At 49.0% G+C, this 24,393-nt stretch overlaps 1 protein-coding gene across 1 annotated transcript in view; it reads left to right on the plus strand.

Moving 5' to 3' along the window:
• The window catches only part of ZNF664 (zinc finger protein 664), a 24,537-nt gene extending 16,584 nt beyond the window's left edge, over positions 1 to 7,953 (plus strand). The window contains exons 2-3 of the mRNA XM_008064325.1: positions 3,888 to 3,953; positions 4,061 to 7,953. Coding sequence (XP_008062516.1) covers positions 4,656 to 5,441 — 786 coding nt within the window. The 5' untranslated portion in view covers positions 3,888 to 3,953; positions 4,061 to 4,655 and the 3' untranslated portion in view covers positions 5,442 to 7,953. The remainder of the gene's footprint in view (positions 1 to 3,887; positions 3,954 to 4,060) is intronic.
• The last annotated feature ends 16,440 nt before the right edge of the window (positions 7,954 to 24,393 follow it).

Raw genomic sequence — 24,393 nt, forward strand, 5'->3', positions numbered from 1 at the left:
TTACCTGGAAGGAACAGCAGCGCCTGCTCCCCCTCGAGAGGCGCTCTGGTGGAGGCCGTGCAGGAGTCCTGGGCTGAGCTTGGTGTGGAGCCGTCGCCCTCTGAGCAGTCGGCCTGTCCTGAGGCCAGACTGGATATGTATAACAAATAGCCTGCTGCTTCATGGCCCATTGAGGGCTCTGGAAGGCACCCTGTTGGGGCTGGCTTGCAGCGGGCTTGTCTCTGCCCTCATCCACCGCCTTCCAAAGACACCTGCCCGCGCTCAGGATTGATGGGGAGTGAGGGCTGCTTGGGGAGTTGTTCTGCTCCCAGTTGCACCTCTGGCCACTGGACCTGGGCCTGGGATTTGTTGGCTGTTGTAGGATGAGCAGGGAAGGAATGTCTGCTCAGCATTAGCGCGTTTTTCGTCATGAAAACTTTCAGCCATACACAGAGGGTGCGAGTATGTTTCCATCCAGCCATTTCCCTCTCACCTGGGTGGTCCTCAGGGTGCTTCCACCCATGCTTTGTCTGCAGTTTCTACTTTTTCTGTGAACTAAAGCATTGCAAGACACAAGCCAGGCATCATGTCACTTCATTCCCGTGTACTTCAGTGTGCCTCTCTAAGCTGCAGGCATTGTTGCTGTGACCGAGTGGCATCACCACACGGCTGACACACGTCTTGTGCAACGGCACACCCTCCTCATCCCATTCCTCAGCCATCTCCTGTTAGCAGCTGGCACATTCGCCTCTGGCTCCAGAGTCGGCCCTTTTGCATCTGCTTGCTGTCTCAAGTCTCTTTCATCTCGAGCACCCCGTCTCCTATTTTGTCCATGCCCTTGTTGCCAAAAAGAGGGCAGTTGTCCTGTAATTAGGCTTACCTTCTGCTGTTATGCTGCTTGCTTCCTGGTGGCTTCTCTGTCGCCCCAGCTCCTGCAGTTAAAAAGGAGCTTGAGGCTTGGTTAGATGCCAGTCTTTTTGCAAGAATGTCTCCAGGTGGTGCTGAGTGCTTCCCGTGGCATCACAGTGAGGCACACATGTCTGGTTGCTCCTCTTTGAGTCGTGCTAAGGTTGACCTGTGGCTTCATGTGCGGTCAGCCTGGTCCTTTCAGGGTCAAGTTCTGGGTCAGCCTTCCAGCTCCTGTTTTTACCCATTACTTACCATGCCCTAAATCTGGTGTTCCATAAGGGCTGTTTCATCATCTTGAAAGAGAGCTCATAGAAGAAGTATAGGATAGATGCTTGTTTCCTTCTAATTGCCAATTTTCAGGGGAAAAAGTTGGTGCCCTAGTTAGTTCCAGTTTTGTCCAGTGCCTTGGGTCTCTCCAGCTCTCTGGCTCTGACTCTTTCTCCTGCATTTCTTGCCATCATGAACTCCTGGTATTTGTATATTTAGTGTGTCTCAAGCTATTACATTTCTGATTCCTTTTGGTACTGTGTTCCCTTGGCATGACTCTTGCTTTCTGGCATAACAGGATGTCCCAAGCCCATTTTGTAAGTGTTGCTCTGGCCTTGAAGCCAGCTGTCCCCCCCAAGATCCCTTGCTTCCTGGCAGGGGAAAGGTATGCTCACTGCTGTTGGATCTTGCTGCCTCCGGGCCTTTTTGGTGATAAGGCTAAAAGGAAAAAAATATGTATTCAAACTGGTATTTTAAAATCAAATTTTACATTACAGGAATTTTTTCTTAACTTTGATTTTATGCTCAGATCTTATTTGTCTTGGTTCCTAACAATGTTAAGATAAGTTATTTGTATTATCCTACTTTATAAAAACTCTCGGCCAGGTATGGTGGCTCAAACTTGCAATCCCAGCACTTTGGGAGGCTGAGACAAGAGGATTACCTGAGCCTGCGGGTTTGAGACCAACCTGGGCAACATGGTGAGACCTTGTCTCTACAAAATACAAAAATTAGCCATGTGTGGTGGCACGCATCTATAGCTCTGGCTACTTGGAAGGCGAGGCGGAAGGATCACCGGAGCCTGGCAGGTTGACGCTGGGGTGGCCATGAGTGTGCCACTGCACTCCAGCCTGGGAGATGGAGGAGATTCCAACTCAAAAAAACAAAACAAAACTCTGATATTGTTATAATTAACAAGTAAACTACTGAAAGAAGTTTGATGTCTTTGCAGTGTGTTGGTCAGTGGGACATGTGCTGGGTGTGGACTGTCAGTACACTGTGTTCAGAGGCCATCTGCAGATGTGTCAGCAGTGTGACTGCTAGGCTCATCCTCTTTTGTTTTAAAATTGTAAACGTGGATTTTCTTTTTACTTAGTTTTTTAGCTGTATTAAACGTTTGTTTTTAAAGTTAAAACTATATAACAAAGTATATTCAGAGAAGTCTTACCTTTCTTCTTGTCTCCTTCCTCCCAGATAGGTCATTGTTACGTTAACTTTGGGGTTATCTTTCACATGACTATTTGTTATACATATAAACAAAGATATGAATACATGCCTATTCCCTTATTTTTTTGCCCAAGGGCAGCCTAGCATACAGATGCTGTGCCCTGCTTTCTTAATCTCGCAGGATTGCCGGCCTCTCTGTGCAGTGCACAGCGCTCTTCCTCATCCTCTCTCTGCTGTGAGGAAAGTGCTGCAGTTGATTCCACGAGTTCCCTCCTGGTGGACCTTGGAGTGCCTGCAATGTTGCTGTATTGAATACTGACTCTGAATAATCTCGTATATCAGTCCCTGTTTTGCCAGTATATCTTTGGAGTAGATTTCTAGGATTGTTACTAGACAAAGACTAGATGCATACATAATTTTTCTGGATATGTGACTGCTTTTGCTGAAATTTTGGATTTCATAATTCTAACACTTCTATCTAGAAGCAGTTCAATTAATTTTGCCATTTTAATGTTTAAGAAATCACTTCAATCACTCGTGCATCTTGGTATAGAACATACTACTGAAAGTGTTAATTTAAGAAGATCTAGTTATTTCATCTAGTTAAAACATCACTACATTTAGAGTTTAAAAGCCTATTGCTAAGACATGGTCCTAAATCTCCGAAGATTTCAGGTGGAATATATTGGGGTTTACTTTCACCTTGATTTCCTCTGTGTTCTATTTGTTGGGTACTTTGTGCCCTTCAGGCTATCAAGAGACTGGAATAAGGCATACGAACTATATGTACTATATGTGGGTGAGCAAGGGCGCCCTGGAGTGCTCAGGAGATGTCTAGTGCATGTTGACTGGACACCTCCTCTCGCCAGATTGTATCAGTGAGCAGCACACAGCTCCCCCCTCCTGGCACCTGCAGCCTAGTACGGGAGGCAGGTCAAAAACCAGGGAACAGATGCAATTATTACAAGTTATGTATGCTTTGAAGGCATCAGAGAAGATTAAAATAGAGGCTAGCCAGGGGCCTTCTCTAGGTGGGGGAGAGGCAGCTGCACACAAAGCCCTTCTTGAAGCCAGGAGGGAGTAGCTCAAGCCCTGGGAACTGTGGTCCCAGGCTGCGAGGCAGGAGGCGCCTTGGGGTGTGTGAGAGCTGAAAGAGCAAGCCAGTGGCGGAAAGCACAGAAAGCACAGGGAGCCCACGGGGCACAGGCCTGTTCCAGGTAAGGATTTGGAAACCACTGAAGGCAATTAAGCAGGGGAATGGCATTTGATACCAACATGTCATATGCTTATTTTCTCCATAGATTAGAAGGCAGCTCAGATAGGACTCCGTATCTCCAATAGCAGCAGTGTACCTTCTGAAGTTCAAAGTGGAGATAGTTTTTCTTGTTGTTCTTTGTACAGGACAGCCACTTTTCATACTCATATGTAGGCCTGTTGAGGATTTCTCTTCTCTTTTGCTAATAGTCCCCTTGAAATTTTTCACCTAATTGCAATGAGTGGTTGTAATTGGATTTTGTACTTGGGCTGTAAACAGGAGCATGATATCTACACGTTCTCTTCTTCAGACCTGCAAATCCAAGAGACACATCTCTATGGAAGATAAGAGAGCTGCTTCTTCAAGATCAAAAGAGGTTTGTGTTACTGTTGTGAAATTTATATAAAATTAATTATAGACTCAATGGCAATGTTCTGGACAAAAAAGCCATTTTTAACTTATTTATCTATGTTTCTCTTTCAGGAGACTGGCGTGACACCTATGTAGAGCGTCCTCAGAATCACGTCTTTCCACACCTGGACCCTGAGGAGCTGCTTCCTGCAAGGGCTTCCTGTCCGATGCGTAGGAGGCAGGATGTTAAACTGACTTCAGGGGACAGCTGCAGAGGCTCGAGACCAACCAGCAGTACCTCACCCTCCAGTACAGGGGCCACACTGTGTGGTCCTTTTTCTAGAAGTGAGAAGTACGAGCTTACTGTACGAGAGGAAGATTCTAGGGGCGTAAAAACGCAAAGGTTTGCACCTTGAGAGCCCCTTGGGATGTTGACAACTCAGGATCTAAAACAAAGTTCTATGCTAATGAGTTTCAGAATTCACGTGGAAGTAAATACCACTTTATAATCAATAATAGTACTGAGTGAGGAACACTATGCAGGAAGAAACCTTCCATAGGAAGACAGGCAGGGAAAAGCTTAGGCTGACCTTGACCTTACCTGACAGAATAAGCCTGAGATAGACCCCAGAATGGCCAAATAAGAGACTCTGTGAAGTAACAGTGCTGTAACTGTAGTAGTTGTAAGGAAGTTTTCGCCTCCAAATCACGATACCAAATAGGAAAAATGATCTACAAGTGCCCCATGTGTAGGGAATTTTTCTCTGAGAGAGCAGATCTTTTTATGCATCAGAAAATTCACACAGCTGAGAAACCCCATAAATGTGACAAGTGTGATAAGGGTTTCTTTCATATATCAGAGCTTCACATCCACTGGAGAGACCACACAGGCGAGAAGGTCTATAAATGTGATGATTGTGGTAAGGATTTTAGCACTACAACAAAACTGAACAGACATAAGAAAATCCACACGGTGGAGAAGCCCTATAAGTGCTATGAGTGTGGCAAAGCCTTCAATTGGAGCTCCCATCTTCAGATCCATATGAGAGTCCACACAGGTGAGAAGCCCTATGTCTGCAGTGAGTGTGGGAGGGGCTTCAGTAATAGTTCCAACCTTTGCATGCATCAGCGAGTCCACACCGGGGAGAAGCCCTTTAAATGTGAGGAGTGTGGGAAGGCCTTCAGGCACACCTCTAGCCTCTGCATGCATCAAAGGGTCCACACCGGGGAGAAGCCCTATAAATGCTACGAGTGTGGGAAGGCCTTCAGTCAGAGTTCGAGCCTCTGCATCCACCAGAGAGTCCACACTGGAGAGAAGCCCTATCGATGCTGTGGGTGTGGGAAGGCCTTCAGTCAGAGTTCGAGTCTCTGCATCCACCAGAGAGTCCACACAGGAGAAAAACCTTTTAAGTGTGATGAGTGTGGAAAGGCCTTCAGTCAGAGTACGAGCCTCTGCATCCACCAGAGAGTCCATACGAAGGAGAGAAACCATCTCAAAATATCAGTTATATAAAATGTTTTGCTAAGAGTTACAAATCTTAAAACCCATAAGTGCCACTAGGAAGGAAACCCTGTATATACCTACATTGATTGACCCAAGAAATATTTTCAGCAATCCCTAGCAGAGCATTCTTTTTGAGGGGGCATATGTGAGGTTGATTTTTTGATTCATGTCAAGTGTGTTCCACAACTTGGCTTTGAATATGGACCTCCGAGGATCTGCCCGAGACAGGCTGTCAGGTCCCAGGCGTGGGTGTGCGTTTCCTGGGGTTCTGGCACGACACCTCTGTAGTTGAAATACTACACGGCCAACCATGACCATTGCCCAGCCTCCTGAGTCACTTCTGTCTACGCTTTCCTTAAAGTTATCCCAGATACTCCAGCTGTAGCTCACGCCCTTCCTTCCTCTCCATGCGGCATACTGGTGATGCATTTGAAGATGGCCGGCTCTCACTAGGTCGCGTTCTGGTGTTTCTGAGGTTCCCACTCGATTTAGCCCCTCCATAGCTTTCCATAGATCGATTATTTCTGAGCCCACTTTGCCTCTGTGTCCTCAAAATACCCATATCCATCCCTTCCTAGATGGCATCAGATTTCATTTTAGATTTTAGGTGGCTCATGATATCCATTCACTTGGCCTATCAGAAAAACCATTGGCAGACATACATGCCCTTAACTTTTCTTGACCTTTTTGTTACCGATTCTGCTAATCACTGTGTCTCTATGTTAGACTTTTTTTCTAGTGGCTGCATCACATATTTTTAACTTGAATTTTTTGGAAAGTAGCTGAATGTAAATAGGGAGGAAGAAACAAGCAAAGTGAGAACTTTTCTCCACCCAGAACTGCCCTCTCGGGCTCCTTCTGTAACCCAGGGACCTCCTTCCTGCTCGGGAGACCTTGTGAGAAGTGGGTGGCAGGAGGAGTCACCAGGGACGCTGAGTCTGTTTCTGTAATCTTGGGCAATAACACGTAGGAAACCTCGGTGCCCCTCCGTTGAGTGTTACATATCAGTTCCGTTTAGGCATGGACATCTTACTAATCCATCATTCTTTTCTTCATTCATTCAGCAAATATTTATTGAACACCTCCTCCATGCCAGGCACTGTGCTGGGCGCTGGGATTGCCACTGCTAAGCCAGCAAGGCCCCTGCTCTCATGGAGCTTCCTTCAGGGGGAGGAGACAGATAAGAAGCAAGTAAACAAGTACATAATGTAGTTTGAGCTAGTGGTCAAGTGCTATGAAGAAAATAAACTAGGGTGATGACTTAGTGGGGGGGTGGGGGGTGGGGCAACGTTAGCTAGCGGTCAGGGAGGCCTTTCCGTGGGGCATGAGCTGAGGCCGGAGGAGGAGGAGGACCCCTTCTGGCAACGCACGGAGGCTGCTCTGGGGACGGGCCAGGCGCTGAGAACTGAAGGCCAGCTAGAGCTGGTGCAGGGTGGGTGGGGCTGAGAGCCACTCGGTCTCCTGAGTCTCCTGGCTGTCACAGGACTTGGTGGGTTCTTGTTTTGTTTTTGTTTTGCTAGATATTAAAACTCATGTGGAGGAACTCAAGGAATGTTGAGAAGACCAAAAGTCCCCACTGACAGGAACAGAAGCAAGCAGTTGTGAACTTTGTTTCTCTTCTCATTCCTCTTTTCGTTTATTTCCCACATGCAGTCCTTTGCTCAGGAAGTCTTTGGGGAAAGTCAGGATCTTTGAGCTCTGAGATGGGTGATCAGGTCGGTGGCGTCTGTCAACTGTCTAAGAGTTGGAAAGTGAACTGCTCAGAACAGGCATGGAAATACTGAATCAAAGCTTGATTTTTCTCTCCATTTTGGATTAATTTTTTGTTTGACTGGAAGGGGTTTTTGTATAACTAAAACCCCAGCTCATAAAGGAGTTTTAAAAGGAGCACACAGGTTAGTGGGAGGGCCATGAAACTGAAGAGGGGACTTGGGGGTAAATTTGTCAATGTACAGATTTTCATCCAGACATCTCTGCTGACAAGCCTTTGGCAGGTCACTTCACATACTTTTCCTCCTTGTTACAAAGAGAGGGCTGGCTTAGTTATTTGCTAAAGCCCCTTCCAGGCCTGAATTCCATAAGTACGATTTACTGTAGTGTCTTATCACTCTTTCGTGTCACGGTAGTGTGGAACATTAGAGAAAAGCCTAGACTTTTAGTTGATAGAGAGCCAGTTGAAATACCATTGCTAGGATTTTAGTTTTAGGAAGAATTGGTTTGATTTCTAGCTTTATGACTATTAGGTAGGTGAGCTTGGGCAACTCGCTTAATCTTTGAGTCTAGTTTTCTCTCCAGTTGAGGCTATTAGGCTAAATGATTTTCGAGCTTCCAGCTAGTCCTAGAGTTCTATATTTCTACATAGCTGAATTATTTTATCATGCTGTTGCTGGGAATATGACTAACCCTTTTGAAGCTACTAATTTTATGTCAAGCTTTAAAGTCCATAATTGTTATCTTCAGAAAATATTATTTGACCTACAGTATGTCCAAATCAATTTAATAAAATCACTTTATAACAGGGTTCTGTGCTTGCCATGGAGTTATGTGAATTCAGTGGTCATTTGTGTGTGTGTGTGTGTGTGTATGTATGTGTGTGGTGGGGAATTAAGACTCAGGTGACCATATAATTTACTGTCCAGACTGGGCACTTGGGAGTTAAGGGAGGTGCTGCTATTGGTACTTAAATCTGGACAGCGGGTCTAGACTGGGACTGTCCCAGGCAAACCAAAGTGTGAGGACACTCTGGCCTGGAGGTCACAGCCAGGCAGGTAACAGATGACTGAATTAGGATAATTCCAAGGGGAGTAAAGATATGTGACCAGCTGGGGAGAGCTCGCCTGGCTGAGAGGATGGCCTCTACCAGCTGCAGCTCTGTTTTCACTGTGGACGCAGGCCCCAGTTTCCTTCAGACTCTGCTCTTTTAACCTAGATTTTTACATAAAACATAATGATTGTAAAATGTTGGCAACTCATTCATGTTCCCTGTGTGACCCGTCCTGGTCATTTCTTTGCGCCTGGTGCTCCTAGGCATGCAAGCCTCTGTGTAACCCCTGCCTGGTTCCTGTGCACCGCAGCCCACTCCTGGGAAGGCGTGAAGTGCTCTTAGCTGAAGCAGCGTGGCCCACGTTCTGTGCTCCAGTCTCTGACTGGTTCTGGTTCTGGCACCTGCTTGCTTTGAGAGACAAGTCTGCACTTCTACCCCTGAGGAGGGAGCGATCCAAAGCAGCCCTTCTTATGTGAGCAGTGTTGGGAAGAGAGGTCACCTGTTTTGGGGTACCTCCTGGTGCCTGCTAAAGTCTAGGGTGTGAGAGAAGATTGACTTCTCACAGTTTCTGACTTGGGAGGCAGAATACGTGGCAGATGCCATCTTTCCGATGGGAGGGACTTCAGAGCAGAGCCTGATACTCAGCCAGTCTGCTGTGTGGGAGCGTGGGCATGGCACACCAGGCTGTCTCAGGAGCCAGGGTTTCCTGTGTGTTGTGTAATCTTGGACATGATGCCTGCCATGGGGCCTTCTCACTCTTGGTTCTTTTCTGAAAAGTTTAAAATTATTTGACTGGGCACAGTGGCTCAGGCCTGTAATCCCAGCACTTTGGGAAGTGGAGGCAGAAGAATTCCTTGAGTTCAGGAGTTCGAGATGAACCTGGGCAACATAGCGAGACCTCATCTTTACAATTTCGAAAGTAGCCAGAGTTGGTGGCATGCACCTGTAGTCCCAGCTGTTGGAGAGGCTGAGGTGGGAGGATCACCTGAGCCTAGGAGGTTGAGGCTGCAGTGAGCTATGATTGTGCCACTGCACTCCAGCCTGGACAACGGTGAGACCCCCACCTCAAAAAGAAAATTACTGAGTACTCTTTCTGTATAACTTGCTGTTAGGAATTTTTAAAAATAGGTGAATGAAAAGCAAATACCAGAAGCAGATGGAAAAAGTACTCAGTGGTGACATCAAACCAGGGAAGAGTTAGAAGGGTTGCTCCTCTACAGAGCAGGAACCAGACAACAACAGAGCTGAGCTTAGAACTGCAGATTGGATCAGAGGTAGAAGGAGCTGGGAAGGCGGGGGTGACACAGCACTTTATGCAGTTTCTTAATTTTTATGAACCTCAAATTTCTCATCTGTAATGGTTCTGAAAAGTAGCTAACTCATGGAGCAGTTGAGAGAACCAAGCAGACATGTGAAGTGCCTGTCACTTAGTGCTCTGACACAAAAGTGTTACTCCCAGTTGCCCAGGGAGGAAGGTGAGTGCCATTTCTTTTTGTTCCACTGAGCACTGTGATGGGTTGGGCGTCTAAAATCAGGGTAAGACCTAGAGAGGGCTGCATTGCTCTGCCTTGTTGGAGAGACTTTGACTCTCCCCGATGGCCTGAGACGAGAAAACCAAAGATGGCACTGGCCTGCCAGGGAGTGGGGAGGAGCCAGTGGACCCGGACGGGCTACAGTTGTGAGGGCTCATGTTGGAAGCGTTCATGACCCCAGGATCTCTCCCTAAAGCTGGGGGTGCTTGGTCTGGGTGGGTTTCTTACAGAAGCTGGTGGAAGGACAAGTCCTGTGTCCAGGTGGAAATGAGGAACACTTAAGTTACCACACAGAAGTAAATGTAGGAGCCTGGAGAGAGAGAGCAGCCAGAGGCGAGGCTCCAAGGAATGTGCGGGAGTCTGTGGGGACTTGGAGTTCTGGGTCAAGTTCACCAGAGCCCCTCCGGGGACACGGGGAGGCCTCAGGCAGCTTTGCTACCACTCCCAGTGTGCATAAGGGAGAATAATGTTATGATCCTAAGTAAATTAAAACATACAAGTTGCTGGCTTTTTATTCTCCCTGAGTTCTCTTTTAAGTATGGAAAGAGACATGCGCAAATCCACAGACCTCAGGGCCTCGTGTTGATATCTGCCTGGAAGCACCTGGCACGACTCGGTGGAGGTGACTTTAGATCAACACTACTGTGCTTTCACATTCAGATGGTTGCAGATAAAGTACATTTCTAAGAGTGAAATAACAACAGATACAGTTTTCTCCTATTTTTAGGTGAAGTGTGCGTTTTATAGACTGTATGCCCTGCCAGCTCTACTTTGTAAATGTTACTTCTGAAGATGGGTTCTCTCAAAGACAGACTTTCCCTCTTCCTCTCAGTTCCTTACTGGACCTGAATTATGGCAGGAGTGTTGTTTTAGAGACTTTTAAAACCTCAGATCCGTAGATGGCCTCCAGAGAGTCTCCAGCTTTCTTAAATTGTGAGCAGTTGTATGTATGTGTATTGTTCTAGGTAAAGGGGGCTTAAGTTTGGGATTCTAATAGATAAAGAGCACTGACTGAGGAAAGCCTTCTGATCCAGCCACACAGTCACTTACTGAGGGACCCTAGCAGAGGGGGCACCTAAGAGTTGCGAACAAACCAGGCTCGGCTCAGCCTGTAATCTCGTGCCTTTGGGAGGCTGAGGTGAGTGGATTGCCTGAGCCCGCGGGTTCGAGACTCGCCTGGACAGCGAGACCTCATCTCTACAATAAAAAAAAAAAAAAAAAAAAATCAGCCAGGCGTGGTAGTGCCTGCCTGTAATTCCGGCTACTCGGAAGGCTGAGGCGGAAGGATCGCCGGAGCCCAGCAGGTCGAGGCGGCCACTGCACTCCAGTCTGGGTGACAGAGTGAGACTCCAACTCAAAAAAAAAAAAAAAAGTTGCGAACAGTCACGGGTGAGTGGAGTGCGCAGAACGTGGTGCGTATAATAGACGGAAGAAGCAGTGCTCTGCGGTGCTGTGCAGACAGAGGGAAGGACATGGGGATCAAGTGGACGAGACGTGCATGGGTGTCCCGCTGCGTCAGTTGTGAGGGCATACATCGTGTGCTGATGAGAACAGTCACTGAACAGCGTATCAAGGTGTGTGCAGGTGAGGACAGCGCCCGATATTCAAAGGGAGACTGGCTGGCATAGGCAAGCTGGCTGAAGGGAAGATGCTGGGTCTGCCGCTGCGTCTGGCTGTTGGTTCCAGAGGAGGCAGCGACGGGCTGTCCCCTGGGGGAGGGCCCCAGTGCTGGTGGGTTGTGTGGAGATACTCTAATAAACCTCTTCATGTCACTGGCGCTGTGTTCTTTCGTGTCTCCTTCCTGTGTCTCACTTCACTTGCCTGGAATACAAAATGAAGGTCATGTCTGTTGAAGTCAGTCCTCTTGAGCCTTCATCCTATATGTCCCTCAGATGTCTTTTTTAGCCCTGGCTCTCTTCCATCCCTGTGCATCCCTTGCCTCCTTTCTGAGATAAGGTCAAGATCCACAGGAACGTAGTCGCAAGGGCGAGTCCTGTTTCTGCCCTCTTGTGGAGGATGGTCTTGAGGTTCCGACTGGTAGCCCAGGAAGCCCTGCTTTCTGCAGCTGTTGCTGCCATACGGGGGCTGTTAGAAAGGGCATGTCTGGGGTGAACTGTGGATTCTCTATGCCTTGCTTGCTAAAACAACTCACTTGGTCCAGGGAACATCGGGAAAAACAACAACGACAACCACAAAGTATGACATGGCGGGAGTGAGTTTAAACGCAGTTCATCATAGTCACTGTGAATGGGTTAAATTCTGCCATTTATGGACATCTTCAAGTTGAATTATAAACCTCACCCTAACTTTGTAGATTACATCCTGATCACCTCTGAGAGAGGTGATGCAAAAGGTTGAGAATAAACGGGTGCCAGGAAAATGCTAACAAATAGCAAGTGGTGGTAGCGTTGTCAAAGTTGAATGCAAGGTAAACACCAATTATGAGAAGAGTGGTTTGTCAAGAAGACGAAATAAATGGCTGGGCGCCTTCATTTGGCTCACATCATAGCTTTGAAAGACAGTGTAAGGTTTTAGAATATGCAGTGAGACATTAAGTGATTCCCAGTCACGGCAGGACGGCCAGTCCTCACCAGCACTGTCAGCAAACCTAATCTGTCCGGACAGTCACAGAAAGCAGCTTTGCTTCCTGCCAGGAAGAAAATCTCACCAGATTCCAAAATGTAGCGATCCCTCAAGCCACATTCTCTGACTATCATGTAATGAAAAGGGAAGTTACTAAGATAGAGCCAAAAAACTCCTACCCACTGGGAACTTTAAAAAAAGAAAACAAGACCCTCCCTCCCACCAAGTTACAACTGAAGAGATCAAGTGTAGACTAGAGACGGGTAATGGTGGCATCTTGGGGCACGTCTTGGGGCTGAGCCGGAATAAGGACACGCTTTCACAGCCTCAAGTTCACTTGTGAAATGAGCAATACCAAAATACACCAGGCAGTCAAACGAACTGGAAAAAACAAAATGTGGAATCTAAAAATTGTATCGAACGATGTTTTGGGCCTTTATCGAGATCACGGTGTGTTCCTGTTCCTCTCACTTGGTAATGTGTTGGTCATTTTGAAAAAGAGGATGACACATTTTCTCGTCATAGAGTATTCCCCTCCGATGAATTTTTAAAAATTTATGCATAATCTAAAGAGAGATTCTTCTCTTATTTAAAAGGGGATTTAGAAGCTTGCTATTTTCCTTGTTCTGGAAGAAGTTGAACAGCACATAGATTAATATCTAAGCCCCACTTCGCTTGCCTGGAGTATAAATTGAAGGTCACATCTTGTATTCATGTTTAAATCAATCATCTGGATCACTGAAAGTGTGACGAAACTCATCCAAGATGACTCAGGTCCCTGGGGTTGGGACTTACTAGACTTTGGCAGTGCTTATTCTTTATAAAGCTCGTAAGTCAAATTAGACTTTCCCCCCTCAGTTTTTTGATAATTTGCAGTTTCCTAAAAAAATCATCCCTACGGTCGGGTGGGATACTCTTTACCTATTCCTCCTTTTGGAGATCAGATTCAAACACGATTGGAGCTTGCAAAATGCCCGATTAGAGTCTCTGTGTAATCAGAACGTGCAACACCCTGGCTACTCCTGTCTGATTCTTCCTGAGGTCTCTCTTTGTAAGGGAAAAAAAGAAAAATCATCCCCTTCTGGTAGACCTTCAAATGCACAGTTTAGAGGTGCGCATAACCGAAGTCTTACATCTTACCCACACGTGGCTGAGAACCCTCTCTCATGCCCCCCTTTCTTTTTTTTCTTTATGAACTTGTCACCCTCTCTACTTCTCCCCCAATGAGCCAGATATTGGTTTTGGTAATCAGTTCTGCTGGGGTATCTTCCGATTGTACTCATTACTTTTTCCCATTGTTCATCACATCATCTTCCTTTCCTCAGTTTTATCTTGTAATGTTTTTCTTCTTTTTTTTTTTGGTTGCCAGAGTCCCATGAGTTAATTCCAACAAGCTTTATTTTCAAGGTCTAGTTGAAGGGTCAGCAGACCCATGGACCAAATCCAGTCCACCTATATTTTTGTATATCCCCCAAGCTGGGAATGTTTGTTTCTAAAGAGTTCTTTTTTAAAAAGAATATTTTGTGAGCATGAAAACATTCTGGCCTTTGCATGTCAGTGCCCGTAAATACAGTTGGATGGGCGCCTGCCACCCTGGCTGTTGAGTCCTGTCTGTGGCACCATGGTACAGAATTGAGTAGTTACCACAGATGGAGACTGAATGGCCCCTAGAGCCCAAAACAGTCTCTCTCTCTGGCTTTTTAGCAAACACGCTTCCCCATCTCTGGTCTAAGTCAGTTGTACCAATCAGGCTGGAATGTTCCTGAGTGGGAAAGGAGGGAACCAGTGCAAAGTGCAAAAAAGGCTTCCCGAGACTAGGAGGAGGAGCAGTGCCAGAGTGCTGGGACTGAGCCCCCATCCACGAGGTGCTTCAGCAGTGGGAGAGCCAGGGAGGGTGCCCCGTGCCCTCGGGAACAAGAGTCTACGTGCATGCCAGACACGGGAAAAGAGGGCCCTTCTGGCTGACCCAATGTTTGCATGGACTGCACCAGTGTCACATGAGCTGCTCAGTACCACCAGCACAGGGCAGAGCAGTGCCCTCTCCCAAAGCGAGCCCTAGTGCCACTAGGGAAGCCCTCTGCCAAAGGGGGAGTGGGCTTGGGCGGCATCTGATTCGATTTAGACAAAGAAATGAGACATTTGTTACACAGCAAAGGTTATAAAGAGATGGCTGCCATTATTCTCATCCATTGCATTATTCAAATCCTTTGTGTTTTGTTTACTTTTTCAACTTGACCTCAAAAGTGTCTGTGGGAACTCCCTCACTGTACTTCTGGTGTGGTACACTTCTCTCTATATTTCTTTTTTTTTTTTTTTTTGAGTTGGAGTCTCACCTCGCCCTTGCTGGAGTGTAGTGGCTGCTCACAGCCACCACAGCCTTGACCTGCTGAGCTCAGGCAATCCTTCTGCCTCAGCCTTCTAAGTAGCTGGAACTACAGGCACATGTCACCATGCTCGGCTAATTTTTTGATTTATTGCAGAGACAAGGTCTCGCCAAGTTGCCCAGGCTGGTCTCAAACCCTGGCCTCAGGCAATCCTCTCGCCTCAGCCTCCCAAAGTGCTGGGATTACAGGCTTCAGCCACTGTACCCAGCTCTTCTCTGTGTATTTCTAAGTCTGTGCTGTTCATTCTATAATGATCCATGCTTTTATTTTCAGTGGGACCCTTTCTGTGTGTAAAGTACCAGTTTTCATCTTATTGAATGGTGTTTGCTTGAGTTCTACATGGATATAACTATTTTCACTCATAGTTTTGTTGTGTTTGCCTCCGATAAGTTTATCCCTTAAGGTGATCTTTTGGCAATTTTGTATGTTGGGAAAAGTCAGACATGCCCGTCTCAGGCTCAGAAAGTTCACACAGTGGCGAGGAGACCAGCCTGAATCATTCTTGACCCCAGGTCCCTGCCCCAAGGTAGCCACTCCAACTGTGTCTTCCCTGAGATGCCCGTGTATATGCTAATACCTGTGTGTGTGCGTGTCCTACTTTTTTCCAAGGATGTGACTGCACTCTGCACATATACTATAGGTCACTTCATTTCAATTAGTGCTGCCTTTTAGTGACATCATGTCAGACACCAGCACATGCCGACCTGTCTCTTCCCTTGATGGCCGCACCATCTCCCACTGAATGGAGGACCTTAATATATGAGGGGAACCCCAAAAAGCCCAGCGTTTATCTATTAAGAATTGTGTATTCTTACATGTTTAAACTTCAGTCACCTTCAAAGTACTCTCCGTTTGATGCAATACACCTATCAAGACACTTTTTCCACTGCTGTGGAACTTGTCCATTGTGGTGCTTTTTAGTGCTTCTGTCGTTTTCTGTTTCACATCTTCATCACTGGCAAAACGTTTCCCTTTGAGGACTTTTTTCATCCAGGGAAGCAAAACAAACTTGATTGGGGTGAGATCCGTTGACAGGCCGTTTTTGGTCCAAAACTGCTGATAACTCAGCATAGTGTGGGTAGGTACACTTGTAAGTCACCCATCATGAAATGGGCAAACACATTGAAAGAATCTCCCCAAAAATTCATTGAAGCTGAACACAGCCTCTCACAACAATGCTAGCTGGTACACTGATGCAGATGGGTTCCCAGAACACTCACCTAGTGGTGTAAACCTGGACTACAAGAGACTTGCCCTCTGAAAAATAATTTCAATTTTTGGGGGTCACCATGTATGTCACTAGTCCTGTTGATGGAGGTTCCCCATGTTTTCTTTTATTATTTTTACACTTTTGTCTTTTATGCTTAAATCTTTGATCCATACAGAATGTTTTTTTGTAAGGAATATGGTAAAGACTCAATTTTCTTCCCAGATGGCTAGCCAGTTATTACTACTTACTAAATTCTTTCTCTATAGATTTGAAATGCCAACCCTACTACAAGCCACATTCTCATATATATTTCAATCTATGGAAGTTCCTGCCAAACACCAGCTTTTAATCACTGTATCTTTATGCTGTGCTTTAATACTTGAATGGTCATCCTCAGAGCCCAATGGTCTTCCTGATTGTGGAGAACCCCTCAGGTAAAAGTGGGCCTCTTTGAAATGACAAAGCTACTTTCTTGCTGCGCTGTCCCCAGGGCATTCTCCCTGGACACAGCTACTTGTTACTCTTCTGTTCGAGGTTTCCCCGTCTGTTCTAGAAAGTTGGATCCTCTCCCTTGAAAGTTCAGTGTCATTTTTGTCTTAGCTGTGTGTATGATGCACGCACAGGCTAATTTTTTTTGACTGGATGTTCATTCTTTTAATAAGGACACTCAACACACTCTCCTGTTTTGTAATATATTCTGAGTTGTGTCAGGTTGATGCATAAGTTTGTAGCTTTTTTTTGCATGACAACACTGTGGAGTTGGGAGTTTGTTCATCGTTTGTCATGCCATTGAGAGTGACAGTACCGTGCTTGTGAACACGCCTTGCATTTTGCAGATTTGAAGAAAGTTAGTGCTACTTGTGGGCTAAAGAAGATGGAATGTCAAGTGGAAAAACACCAACTCTTCTGACATATTCTGCTTGAGTGTAACAGAGGAGTAAAGGCAGCAGAGGTGGCTTGAGACATCTGTGTCGTGTTCAGGAAGAATGCCGTAGGGACAGCACCGCAAGAAAGTGACTTTGTCGTTTCAAAGAGGGCCACTTCGACCTGAGGGATTCTCCACATTCAGGAAGACCGCTGGGCTTGGATGAAGACCGTTTAAATGCTTTAATCCATGATGATCCATGTCAGTCAACCCAAGAATTGGCAAATGTGTTGAACTGTGTCCAGTCAACCATCGTGCGACATTTGCATTCCACGGGCAAGTGAAAAACACTACGAACGTACGCATCAGCCCCATAGAATAAGTTATCATCTTGCCAGTGGAAAAGAAAACACAAAAAAGTATGGCTGCATTTTTTTTATTTGGTAAGTTCGCCACCCTTTCTTGATGATTTAATAAATGTGAATTTCCGTTCCTCATTTGACAGGAAGTCCCGTTATTCCGGAGGAGAGGCAGGGCGTTTCCATCTGCAGAGTCGCTGCTGCCCGCACATCCCCCATTCTGAACTCTCACTCTCACTCTGCACCTCGACTCGTGGGGACCCGGCCACCCTGTGTTTTACTCCCTAGATCCCGCAGACTCATGCGGTATCTGGGGCGAGGGATGTCCCTTCCTGACGGTTTGAAGCAACATGAAGTTTCTGTCTGTGTGTGTCAGCTTCATGTGGAACGATGTGGTGTCTGTTCTTCAGGACCCTGGCCCTTCCTTGGCTGCCCCCTCCCCAGGCCCTGTCTCCTGCCATCTCCTTCCCTTTAGTGACCTCCCTAACCCGCCACTCAACCCCCAAACCCGCAGTTCCTGCTGTGTCTCATGGAGAGCAATTTGGTACTACCTCCTCTTCTCCCATATGCCCGGGTGCTTCCACACTGTCCCAAACTCATAACCACACACACGGCGATGTGCTTCTCGACCACGACAGGCCGTGGATGGGATTCTGGGGCCTGCTGGTCAGCCTAACCTGTTGCTGCTTCCTGACCACATGGGTAACAGAATGCGCGGCAGAGACTGAGCGTGTGGTTTTCCTTTGCTTCCCATTATAGTAAGTGGCCGCCAAGTGACAGGTTCTCCTCTGCTGGCCCTGCAGGCAGCTGGAGGGGAAGGGGGTCCCGGACCCCAAGGAATCACCCTTAGCTGGGGTTGCCGGGCAAATGCTGGATGCCCAGTAAAATGTTAATTTTGGATACATCAAAAGCATTTCTCGTGAATCTGAAATCCACTTGTAATTGGTGTCCTGTGTTTTGTTTGCGAAGTCTGGCAGCTCTGCTCTTAGGGAGGCTGGTAAGGTTGCTCGTGTCCAGGAGATGGGCGGCATAGGATGGGCGGGTGGATGGAGACCCCCTTGGGCTGGACTGGGACGTGGAAAGGCCTCTCTCTTTCTGCGGGAAAGAGAGAAGCCGCAGAACCCGGATGATGCGTTCCTTGGGAGGCGAGAAAAGAAAGAAGGTTCTGGGTTCACGAGCTAGATCCTGGCTCTGGGCCCTGAGAGTGACTGCGTGGGGGCCCGGGCCCTTAGGGGCCACACAGAGCCCTGGAGCAACTTGGGACCAAGGAGTTGCCAGAAGGGAGAGCTTGTTGTCAGCAGACCCGCTCCGTGGCAGGGGCACAGTGTCAGCAGGGGATCCAGAGGACCATCTGGCAAGACTCCAAGGGACCCATTTTGTGGGACTTTCTGAGGTTTCTGGAATGATCCAAAGGGGGAGAAGGAGGGCCTCCTGAGCGGCTTCTGGCCTGTCTGCCCGGGCTGTTCCGATAGACGCTGGATGGAGGAGACGGCCTGCTCGCTCTAAGTCTGCTGGATCCACCAAGTGACCCGGTAGAAGGCTGCCATCTGCCAGGCGCCAGGAGCTGCACTGGGCACATGCAGGAGAAGAATGAACACGGTCTTGCCCTTGCAGAGGCTATTGTTGGGCAGAGTGGAGGTGGTGTCAGATGGAGACGGAAGATGCCCACGGTGGGTGCCAGACACGAGACCTGGGCTGTGCTCAAAGCCATGTTCAGTCCTGGCTTCTCTCTAATTTGTGTGTGTGTGTGTGTGTGTGTGTGTGTGTGTGTGTGTGTTTTGAGCTGAGATCTGTGTCACCCCGGCTGGAGTGCAACAACGCAATTACAGCTTCCTGCAGCCTTGACCTTGTGGGCTCAGGTGATCCTCCCTCCTCAAGCTCCCAGATGACTGAGACTACAGGCATACATCACCATGCCTGGTTAATTTTTGTAGAGACAAGGTCTCCCTTTGTTGCCCAGACTGGTCTCAGACTCCTTGCTCAAGTGATCCTCCTGCCTTGGCCTCCCAAAGTGCTGAGATTGCAGGTATGACCCACCGCATCTGGCCATCTAATTTATTATTTTAATTGAGAACTACAAATGGTATATATTTATCATGTGCAACAAGATTTTTTTTTGTTTTTTGTTTTTGAGTTAGAGTCTCACTCTGTTGCCCGGGCTGGAGGACAGTGGCATGCTCATGGTCCCCCCCAACCCCGGCATCAACCTGCTGTGCTCTGGCTATCCTTCCACCTCAGCCTTCCAAGTAGCCGGAACTACAGGCACACGCTACCACGCCCGGCTAGTTTTTGATTTATTGTAGAGATGAGGTCTCGCCAAGTTGCCCGGGCGGGTCTCGAACCCGTGGGCTCAGGCAATTCTCTTGCCTCGGCCTCCCAAAGTGCTGGGATTACAGGCTGAGCCACCAAGCCCGGCCTATGATGTTTTGAAATATGTCTAAACATTGTGGATTTTGATCCTTCTCCAGAGCAGAGGCGGCCTCCTTGAGAGAGGGCGGGTGACGTTGAAGGGTGAGGAGGAGTTAATGAGGCGGAGAGGAAGGGAAGGTGTTTGAGCAGAGAGAGCTGCAGTGCAAAGACCCGGAGTGGAAGAGCTTGCTTGACAGACTGAAAGAAGAACCAGGACTATGGAGAGTTGGGAGGGAAGGCGCAGAGGCTTTGCGGGGACCAGTGAAAGGTCTCCTCTAGAGGCTGGGAAGCAAGGCTGTCCCTGGGAGCAGGTGGCATCAGAGATGGATGGAGCGGGTCTGTGGGAGGGATATTGAGGGACAGCTAATTAGAGCTCGGCCAGCTGGATTTGGGGTGCACATTCTTTCCCTGTTGTGATTGTAACAAGCCACCACAAACCCTGTGGCTGAAAACAACATGACTGTATCCTCTTTTTTTTTTTTTTTGAGTTGGAGTCTCACTCTGTCACCCAGGCTGGAGTGCAGTGGCACGCTCCCAGCCACCGCAGTCTCGACCTGCTGGGCTCCGGCGATCCTTCCACCTCAGCCCTCCGAGTAGCTGGAACTACAGGCGCGCGCTACCATGCCCGGCTAGTTTTTGATTGATTGTAGAGAGGAGGTCTCGCCAAGTTGCCCGGGTGGGTCTCGAACCCGTGGGCTCAGGCAATCCACTCACCTCGGCCTCCCAAGGCGCGGGATTACAGGCTGAGCCACCGAACCGGCAACTGTATCCTCTTATTGTTCTGGGGGTCAGACGTTTGCAACGGGTCCTGCTGGACTGAAGTCGAGGTGCCAGTGGGCTGGTTCCTTCTGGCAGCTTTAGGAGAGAATCTCTTCTGGAGGCTCCTGGCCTCCCGGCCTGCCTCACTCTGGCCTCTGCCCCCGTGGTCACGCCTCCTTCTCTGACTGACCCTCCTGCCTCCCTCTTACAAGGGCCCTTGTGATGACATTGGGACCACCTGGATCGTTGGGATCCTCTCCCAGCTCGAGGGTCCTCGACTGAATTCCATCTGCAGAGTCCCTTGGGCCATACTGGGTCACATAGTCCCAGGTTCTAGGGCTTAGGGCGCAGCCTCTCTGGGGACTATGATTCTGCTACCACAGGGAGTGACGGGGAGGAGACTGTCCAGGGCAAGTCCTGGGTGTCTGGCTTGTGCCGTAGGGTGGGGAGTGATGCCATTGAAGGGAGAGGACCGGCGGCTGGGATGGCTTGGAGTTGGGCTGCTTTTGAGACATCCGGGCAGAACCTGCAACTCCGGACCTCCCGGGAGAGTCCCGGATGGGGCCATCTCTGAGAGATGATAGCTCTATGGAGAGAAAGAGGAATTTTAGGGAACCGATTCACGTGATTGTGGGGGCTGGTGAGGCTGAACTCTGCAGGGCTAGCCAGCGGTCTGGATTCCCGGGGCGAGTGGGTGTTACAGCTCCAGCCTGGAGACTGCCTGGAGACAGAATTTCCTCCTCCCCAGGGGACCTTGGTCTTTTAAGGTCCTCTACTGATTAGGCGAGGCCCACCCACGTTACGGAGGGCCGCCTGCTTCTCTCCAAGCCTACTGATTTCAATGTTAGCCTCATCTTTAAAACCGCCCTCCCAGCGACATCTAGGGTCCCCTGCCTAGCCACGCTGACACAGGAAGCCCACCACCACCTCCTCACCCAGACCGTGCTCCTCCTCCAGGGGGGTCCGCAGGCGCAGCCCCAGGAGCTGCCGCCTTCCTCTGTTCCCTCCACATCTGTCAGCAAGTCCTGCCACTTATGCGGTCAGAATATATCCCGTGCCTGTCCCCGTCTCTCATCTGAGCTGACTCTTCTTCCGAGCCACTGCCACTTCCTGCTGGCGGGACTGCAGCCTTGGACGTGTGTCCCTGCTGCCCAGCGGGCCTCTCTCTGTCTTTCCGTCTCTCATCTCCATTGGTCTCTCTGTCTCTCTGTTTCAGTATTGACCTCTGTCTCTGTCCATCTGTTTGTCTCTCTGTATCTGTTTTCTCTGACTCTGTCAGTCACTCTCCCTCTGTCTTCTTGTCTGTCTCTGCCTCTCTGTTTCTGTATTTATCTCTGTCTCTGTCCATCTGTTTGCCCATCTGTCTCTCTGTCTCTCTTCTTTGTCTTTCTCTGCGTCTCTGTCTGTCTCTTTGTCTCCCTGTCTATCTCTGTCTCAGTTCACAGGGACCTGGGGACGGAGGGCAGCCGTAGCCAGGATCTGTGGGAGGAGAAGCTGGGACATCACACTCTGGTGCCAGACACATTAGACTTAGAGGTGCAGGAAGACGAGGTCCTCGGGGAAGCAGGTGTTGCCCGGCAGAGGTGCACCTGCTTATCAGAGGCGCCCATTCCCACAGCCACGGAGCCCAGCACTCCAGAGGCACCAGGCAGCCTCGGGGTGGCGGCTAGGGTAGCAGCCGAGCCTGCTGGGCACCGTGCCCGGGGCCGCGGCAGCACCAGGGCACCGCAGAGGCATAGAGTGTGATGCCAGGAGCCCGGACTCCCTGTCCCATAGTCCCTCCACCCTGTCTAGCTGTGTGACCTTGGGCACGTGTCTTTCCTTCTCTCTCATCTGTAAAATGCGATGCTGGTGAATGACAGTAATTACCTTCGTTGGCTGCAGAGCTGGAAGGAACATAAGCATAAGGCATCTTTAGCCGGCACTGGCACAGAGCAAGGGCTTAGGGGGCTCAGCTACCGTGATCTTGCCAGAGGCTGGCACGCCCCAGCAGGGCTGGCTGTTCCCAGCAGAGGCGACAACAGCCGAGTCAGCACCTGGCAGGGCAGCAGGGTCCAGCAGACATGGCTAAAGCCGGAAGCGCAGTGGTGGCTGTGGCTGGCAGAGGCATGGCATCCGTCCCCTGGCCCACAGGGCTGCCGGGCCACAGAGTGCTGCCAGAGCCCCTGGCCTGAAGGCACCCCCTGGGAGGTGGCCTCTGCTGACTCCCAGACATGCACCGTGCATTCTGCAGGGAGCCAGGGCCAAGCAAGGACAGGAGGGGAGAAGACTCTTGAGCTCTCTTTTCTGAAGCGAATCCTTGCAGGCCACGTCCGGGGCTGGGACTTGCGAGACTGCCGACTCTTCCGTGCCATCGGGCAGGCCCTGGTTTCGCTGGACGTTTGCCTCGGGGCTTGGCGGAACTCGGCTTAAAACCTGCAGCGCCTGCTCCACCGTTTCATGTCCCAGTTTCTTGTGGATTCCCTGGGAGCAGGCTGCCAGGGAGAAGTGGTCTTATCCATCATTTCTTTATTTGCTTACTGTTAGTTGCACATTTCCCGCGTGTGCGTTGCATCTCAGAACAGCCCACGACAACAGCTGGCAAGATATGACTTGTTATGCACGTGTGGGGGCCCCTGGCTCATATGGCTGCACCTTTAGCACCATTAAGTCGACAGAATGATTCATAAAACGTGTCCTGCTCGCCTGCCATGACACAGCGACATCCTCAGAGCCACCTGGAAGGCCGGGCCCAACCTCAGGATGCTAGGATCTGACCTCCCCCTGGGTCGTGGCATTGCAGGTGTTTTTGGAGAGACTGAGCCTAGGCTGGTCTCGAACGCTTGGCCTCAAGCGATCCTCTTGCTTCAGCCTCCCAAACAGGCCTGGCAGAGATCTGGGCTGTTTAGGAAGGAAACTCCGGCACTGGGGAATTTGGAGCAAGATATAAAAGCAGCACTCCAGGTCAGCACGTCCTTGAGCAGCTCTGAGTAGGGCTCTCTAGAGTCTGGGCCCAGGGCTGAGACCCTTCTTGTTCAGGTTCACGGGCAGTGTACCTCTGAATGTTTAGTTGGCAAAGGTATCAAACTAGAGCAGCCCAAGTGAAATTTCTATCCCTTGCAAGAAAACAAAAATGATATGTAGCTAACAGTAATGTTGAGGAAAGAAGGCACCCTAAACCCAAACCCATGAGGCCCAGTCTTAGGTTACAAAATCTTAGGCATTAACTAGCCCGGCCCCATTTCACAGAAAGCACAGGCGGGACAAGCCATATTTTCGGGCCTTTTTCTGACGTGCCCCATGTGCTGGCTTCATGCTGGCCGAGTCATTTGGCCCCTCGGGGGTGGAGGGGCAGGAAGGCGTGTGAATAACCTCTTTCTAGCATCCATTGGTCTCCGCAAAGTCCTGATCAGCGTCCTCGAGAGACCCTCGCGCTGCGAGGTGCCTGGGAAATGCATCTTGCCGTCAGCCTCTGTGCTTGTGCAGGGAGTGTGTGAAGGCTCAGAGACCTCCGTGGCCAGGGACCCTGTGGTCCACACAGCCTGTGTTCCCCCTCTGTACCGCAGGTCAGCTGGGATCTTCTTTTTCTGAGAAAGAAAATAGAGATTGGCCAGAGCAGTCAGCCAGCCCCTCCAAGTCCTCTGGCCCTTCTGAATATGGACCCCACTTGCCTACACACGTTTAGCATGCAGCAGGACAGTGGGAAGAAGGGACTCGAACCATCACCATGAGCAGAGAATGACTAGATAGGAACGTTGCTTTGGAATTAATGTGTTTTATTTGCCCTCGTGATGTAGTTGTGAATAATATAACGGAATGGGCGTATGTTCATCGGGGTTGAGAGAAAGCCAGTGCTCTAATGAAGAAAGGCCAACTGGGGTTCATTTTTGTTTCCTTTGTGAAGAATGGTGATCTCGAAGTCTGTAATTCATTCATGGGTGGCTGACAATTAATCGTAGACTAAAGAGTCTGTGCCCTTTGTATAGTTTGTTGGGGGTATTTTTTCAAGGACCTCAGCATCATGAGATGGGTTTGTTTTCCTTTTGCTTGTTTTTTTTTTTGTTTTTTTTTTTGAGTTGGAGTCTCACTCTGTTGCCCAGACTGGAGGGCAGTAGCC

The sequence above is a fragment of the Carlito syrichta genome, unplaced genomic scaffold (assembly GCF_000164805.1).
Source record: "Carlito syrichta isolate Samal-C Ts95f unplaced genomic scaffold, Tarsius_syrichta-2.0.1 Scaffold307293, whole genome shotgun sequence".
Classification (NCBI taxonomy): Eukaryota; Metazoa; Chordata; class Mammalia; order Primates; family Tarsiidae; genus Carlito; species Carlito syrichta.